This window comes from Drosophila takahashii, chromosome 2R (assembly GCF_030179915.1).
Source record: "Drosophila takahashii strain IR98-3 E-12201 chromosome 2R, DtakHiC1v2, whole genome shotgun sequence".
Taxonomy (NCBI): Eukaryota; Metazoa; Arthropoda; class Insecta; order Diptera; family Drosophilidae; genus Drosophila; species Drosophila takahashii.
Window position 1 is genome coordinate 14,497,617 of NC_091679.1, and position 6,694 is coordinate 14,504,310.

Genomic DNA, 6,694 nt, shown 5'->3' on the forward strand with positions numbered 1-6,694 from the left:
GCTGCGCAGTGGTAGTCTTCTCTCTCCCCTATGAAGCTGGCCGTCCACACTCCGTCTTTGTCGTCTTCTTCGTCCGATTCTTCTTCGCCTTGCCATTGGTCCAGGGTTGTCTCCGCTCGGTGTTGGTAGATACCCCGTCCTATCCTGGGGTCGCTTGGGCGTCCTCGCGGTGGGGCCCAATCTTCTCGCCAGGGCTCGTAGGTCTCCCTAGGTGTGGTCCTAGAGTGTCGCCGGTCGGCCTCGGGGGTGGGGTGACTAGTATATGCCGGGCCTGGGGAGAACCCTACCGACTGGTCTGATTGAGGTGAGGTATACCCGAACGATTCGGACCAGGGTGAGGTATCCCCGCCGGGCTCGTCGATCGAATCTTCGGCCTCCGAATCAGCTTGCCCTTCGGGGGTGACGACTTAATTCCGCCGACATAATTCCGCCGTTTTTAAACGACATAATTTCGCGCGAAATTATGACGTTTAAAAACTACTTGTGGGGGACTTATGTCATTTTAAAGTGACATAAGATCGCGCGAAATAATGTCGTCTCTAAATTTGATATGGCGAACTTATGACGCTTTAAAGTGACATAAGTTCGCGGCAGAAAATCGACTTAATTTCGCCATATTTACATATGTACATATGTGTATACATATTTTTCGTGTATACATACATATGTATATTTGTATATATATCGTTTATATGTATATATCCTTTGCATATATATATCGTTTGTATGTATGTATATATATTTTTATATATTTATTTTTTATTTTTATATAAAAATATATTTATATATGTACATATTTAAATATACATATATATATTTCTGTTTTTATTTATTTATTTATTTCTGATTCAACAACATTTATGTATTTATTTATTTATGTTCACTAGGGTGGACTTATTTTGTATGAAATTTCTAAGGCCATGCTCTCACCCCTTCATATATAGCCTTTTTGTATCCTTAATCCATTAAAGAAAGAAAAAGTAAAAAATAATTAGTTTTAGGCGGTGCCGTAGATGCCGTAGATGCCGTAGACTTAATTTTATACTTTGACAGTATTTTAAAAAGTATCTTAATCACTTTCCCGAGCTTTTTAACAAGGGATGAAGTCGTTGATAAAATTCGAGTCCCTGGGAGACAATTACAACTTAAAAATAACAATAATAACGAATAATCAAGGACTTTTAGAGTACAACTTATAAATATTACGGTCTCTGAAAAATAAGAGTCAACATCGTTGTATCCTAAGCCAGCATTTCTTTGAGGAAAATTTTTATTGGCGAACGCAAAAGTGATAGTTAATCTTTAAAATTGTAAAAAATAGAATCTCTATTTCATTGTGAGTCAAAAAAAAAAAATGGTAAGTCGGGGATCGAACTCGATCCTTTTTGTTCGGAGACAGAAGCTCTACTGGCTAGGCTACGTCCAACTGTTAATATTCATGAAATACATTTCTACTTGACTCTTTTATTCGAGCGAAACCAAAAAGTTGACATGTTAAAATCTGACAAGCAATGGAATGGGGTAAATTCCTAGTTTTACACTTCATTTTTAGCGAAACTTTAGGGCCATTGCGCACCGCCTAAACGATGAAATAAAATTGTTCTGTTTTCGCATAAATTTATTGGACACAGAAACCTACCATTTAAGATGCTGAGCTCAGTTGACCTTAAAGAAGTCCACCCTAATGTTCACACATGCATTCATACATATGAGTGATTCTTTGTGAAACGTATCGAGATTTTCTTCATGGTCTCAAAACGATATTAAATTTTTATGACACTATTACACCATTTAAAAAGGATTTTTAAAAAAGTTTCAAAAAAAATCCATTCGACAGAAGCGAAGATATGGCGTTGCTATTTTTTTGTTTAATTCCTTTATAATTTTAAATTACGCGGGATAAAAAATAAATAAAAATACTCAAAAATTATTATTTTTGCCAAGCTTTCAGATGAAAATAACAACCATAATGGTTCCAATGCAAAATACGGTCCAAACTTAAAAAAAATTTTTCATTCGCGGTTTTCTGCAAATCGGCATTTTTAATCTTTATAAAAAAATAGTATAATGTTCTATACATAATTCTTGTTGGCTCCTAAAAGTTTCGTCATGGGACTTCCATTACTTTCTGCATAATTTAATAAAACATTAAAAAACAAAGCAGTCTTTCGTTGTTATACATTAAATTGTATTAGACGAACAGTTTCGTTCTTCATGAATTCCGGGAGAACGACCGTTCCCATTTAGGTAAAACCAATAGGGAAAATGCAGTTTTGTGTAACAAATAAATCCCTACCAATTTCAACGTGGGACAATAACTTCTTGCTACTTATGTAGTTCTAAGGAAGAACAACACGTTAGCAACACCTGTCTGTCTGTCTGTCTGTCTGTCTGTCTGTCTGTCTGTCTGTCTGTCTGTCTGTCTGTCTGTCTGTCTGTCTGTCTGTCTGTCTGTCTGTCTGTCTGTCTGTCTGTCTGTCTGTCTGTCTGTCTGTCTGTCTGTCTGTCTGTCTGTCTGTCTGTCTGTCTGTCTGTCTGTCTGTCTGTCTGTCTGTCTGTCTGTCTGTCTGTCTGTCTGTCTGTCTGTCTGTCTGTCTGTCTGTCTGTCTGTCTGTCTGTCTGTCTGTCTGTCTGTCTGTCTGTCTGTCTGTCTGTCTGTCTGTCTGTCTGTCTGTCTGTCTGTCTGTCTGTCTGTCTGTCTGTCTGTCTGTCTGTCTGTCTGTCTGTCTGTCTGTCTGTCTGTCTGTCTGTCTGTCTGTCTGTCTGTCTGTCTGTCTGTCTGTCTGTCTGTCTGTCTGTCTGTCTGTCTGTCTGTCTGTCTGTCTGTCTGTCTGTCTGTCTGTCTGTCTGTCTGTCTGTCTTTCTGTCTGTCTGTCTGTCTGTCTGTCTGTCTGTCTGTCTGTCTGTCTGTCTGTCTGTCTGTCTGTCTGTCTGTCTGTCTGTCTGTTCACATACCTGGACAATCGTTATCCATATTTATTCATTTTACATTTTCGTAAACTTTTGCCACAACAAACGATCAAAGTTGCACAATTTTTCTCGAAAATTTTATACAAAACAGGTACATAATTTTCTGACTTTAACAGCTCGCCAGCAGAACAGTATTGCTCCATATGTTAAAGTTACATATTTTTTATCTGTCCAGGGTGTTAAAAAAAAAAAAATTTTAAGATACAAAAAAAAAACTGTGCGTTGTTATTTGGCTTAAACCCAAACAGCTAATAGAATTTTCAAAGCATTCCATTTTTTGCACTTTACAGCTCAATTCTGTGCATCAACAGCACTCTGTATTACAAAGTCTGTAATTGTTTCTTATTCAGATAAATTAAAGGAGTCGAGAAAACCGATTTCTTTTACGACAAGTTTCGTCTTTATCTTTTTCGGACAGATAGCTATCAGGCACTCGAGCGGCCCAAAGTCAGAAAAAAAGTTGATCTTCAATTTGTAAAATTCCTAAGAAATAAAACAAAATACATGACCTTTCGTAAAAAAGCTTTTCTACAATTTTAATTAATAAATACAATTCAATGACCCAAACAATGAAACAACAAAATACATGAAAAGTATTATAAAGTAGTAAAGAATTATTTTTCTATGTTGATTTTATATTTTTTTTTTGTGTGTAGATAATTTTTAATTATATTTTTATTTTTAGTTTGTAGTTTGGTTAATCTGAATAAACTGGGTCTTTTCATGAGATGCATTTGCGGCAGTTTGGCTTTTTGGGCCAACCATGTAAAAATTACGCACTCGTGGTGTATTGTGCTATATGGAATCTATTGGTGTTATCTGCGTCCCAAAACTTTCTTTTTTCGATTTTTGGATATTTGACTTCCACTTCGTGACGTTTGGCCGATGTCTATCTGGCATCATATTGGACTTAACTTCGAATTCTTTAGTATTTAATACTTCACAGTCCACCTGCATCAACTTAATATCACCATTGAAGGCTGTGTTTCCTAAAGGAAGTACCAAAGACAATTTTGGTGGGGCACTATTACTGCAGTTCAATGCTGGAAGAAGTGCATGCTCCTTATTAAATGAAAGGACGTAAAAAGTATCATCTCTTCGTTCGATACCATTAATGAAACTTATTGGTTCATGTTTATTGTATACCCTTTTTTTTATCCTGATCTTTTTTTTTTGTTCGTCCTTTATTTTTGATGTCAAACTATTTCCTTTTTTGTCATGCATTTCCTCAGAATACTCATTTGAGGATTTATACCCGTCCTTTTTAAATGTTAATGTTCCGTTAATCAATTTATGCAAGTTTTTTGCGAGTCTAAAATATTCAGATTGATTGCTGGACTTATAGAAGTTGCAATTGCCATTACACTTTGTTACTGTTGAAAAGGTTAAAGGCGGAGGCTCATTGGATAAGTAATTTTCATTTACATTTTCGGTATTGTTTTTAATGGAAATTTCTTTATGGCTGCGTATGTTGCGACTTAAAAAATATAGAGGGGAACATCTGCTTCGTCTAAGTGAATTCTGTTAGATACGTGTTGTTTCTTATATTCTTCCTCTGATTCCACCCAAAGTAACCGACGACCGGGTAAGCTTGAATGTGTTCCGTCAGATTATAATTCACTACTTCCATTTTTAATCGACGAACTGTTGAGATATGAATGCAAATTCCCAGCATTCAGAGTTACCATAAAAGCCATTGCAAATAATATAGCGACATTCTTCTTTACAGTTGCAGTAGTAAGTTTGTTACTAAAATTTTTCGACTTTTTTGTGCTTTTCTCGAATATTTTATTGTAATAAAAATTTATTAACATTTCATGGAATTGTGCCTAAAAATATTTGTATATATTTGTATTTGTATTTTGTTTTTTCCACAATAACACCAAACCATATAAGGGGAATGCCCCTGCTCACATACAAATTTAAGGACAATAACAATAATAACTTATTATAATTAGACACTGAAGAGACTCCATACAACAAGACATGACTGAGATCATTATCTTTATCACCAAGAACACGGAAAGGGTCATTAAGGGCAAAATTTGACCTTCACAATAGCAGAGACAGGGGCCGATACCGGCGAATTGTCCTGCATAGTACATTCCTCTTTAGGGAAGTAAAAAGAAAGGAGGAGTCGACATCACCATTTATTAACTTGTGTATGAACATAACACCGTGACAAATCCTACGCTTGATCAGGGTGTGCAAGTCTAGTCAACGCAATCTGCCATTATAGGATGGTTAAATCCTATTTTTATACCCGTTACTCGTAGAGTAAAAGGGTATACTAGATTCGTGCAAAAGTATGTAACAGGTAGAAGGAAGCGTTTACGACCCTATAAACTATATATTCTGTCTGTCTGTCTGTCTGTCTGTCTGTCTGTCTGTCTGTCTGTCTGTCTGTCTGTCTGTCTGTCTGTCTGTCTGTCTGTCTGTCTGTCTGTCTGTCTTTCTGTCTGTCTGTCTGTCTGTCTGTCTGTCTGTCTGTCTGTCTGTCTGTCTGTCTGTCTGTCTGTCTGTCTGTCTGTCTGTCTGTCTGTCTGTCTGTCTGTCTGTCTGTCTGTCTGTCTGTCTGTCTGTCTGTCTGTCTGTCTGTCTGTCTGTCTGTCTGTCTGTCTGTCTGTCTGTCTGTCTGTCTGTCTGTCTGTCTGTCTGTCTGTCTGTCTGTCTGTCTGTCTGTCTGTCTGTCTGTCTGTCTGTCTGTCTGTCTGTCTGTCTGTCTGTCTGTCTGTCTGTCTGTCTGTCTGTCTGTCTGTCTGTCTGTCTGTCTGTCTGTCTGTCTGTCTGTCTGTCTGTCTGTCTGTCTGTCTGTCTGTCTGTCTGTCTGTCTGTCTGTCTGTCTGTCTGTCTGTCTGTCTGTCTGTCTGTCTGTCTGTCTGTCTGTCTGTCTGTCTGTCTGTCTGTCTGTCTGTCTGTCTGTCTGTCTGTCTGTCTGTCTGTCTGTCTGTCTGTCTGTCTGTCTGTCTGTCTGTCTGTCTGTCTGTCTGTCTGTCTGTCTGTCTGTCTGTCTGTCTGTCTGTCTGTCTGTCTGTCTGTCTGTCTGTCTGTCTGTCTGTCTGTCTGTCTGTCTGTCTGTCTGTCTGTCTGTCTGTCTGTCTGTCTGTCTGTCTGTCTGTCTGTCTGTCTGTCTGTCTGTCTGTCTGTCTGTCTGTCTGTCTGTCTGTCTGTCTGTCTGTCTGTCTGTCTGTCTGTCTGTCTGTCTGTCTGTCTGTCTGTCTGTCTGTCTGTCTGTCTGTCTGTCTGTCTGTCTGGCTGTCTGTCTGTCTGTCTGTCTGTCTGTCTGTCTGTCTGTCTGTCTGTCTGTCTGTCTGTTCAGCTTCAAGTTTATTTATTCGATTCTCCAACGAAACAACATACTCCTTTCGTTTTTTACGAGATAAGCAAGCAGATTCCCGGTTTTTAATCATACGTTGCCGTTTTTTATAAACCTTTTCATCCATAGTAAAAGTATTAAGGAATTCACATTTAGGGCCAACATTTAGGTGCGTGTTCTGTTGTTCTTTTATGTGGCCATATGAACTGTGTACTTTTGGGTTATGTTTTTCTTCCAAAGATTGCAATAATTTTGTATTATTATACCCGTTACTCGTAGAGTAAAAGGGTATACTAGATTCGTGCAAAAGTATGTAACAGCTAGAAGGAAGCGTTTCCGACCCCATAAAGTATATATATTCTTGATCAGGGTCACTAGCCGAGTCGATCTAGCCATGTCCGTCTGTCC

General features: G+C 38.1%; 1 protein-coding gene across 1 annotated transcript; it reads right to left on the minus strand.

Moving 5' to 3' along the window:
- Positions 1-3,608: 3,608 nt before the first annotated feature.
- On the minus strand, positions 3,609-4,682 carry Atf6 (bZIP_ATF6 domain-containing protein ATf6). Its single transcript, XM_070213774.1, is given in 2 exon segments — positions 3,609-4,463; positions 4,466-4,682. Coding segments are annotated over 2 exon segments (900 nt in total). The 5' UTR covers positions 4,668-4,682; the 3' UTR covers positions 3,609-3,765.
- Between the last annotated feature and the right edge of the window lie 2,012 nt (positions 4,683-6,694).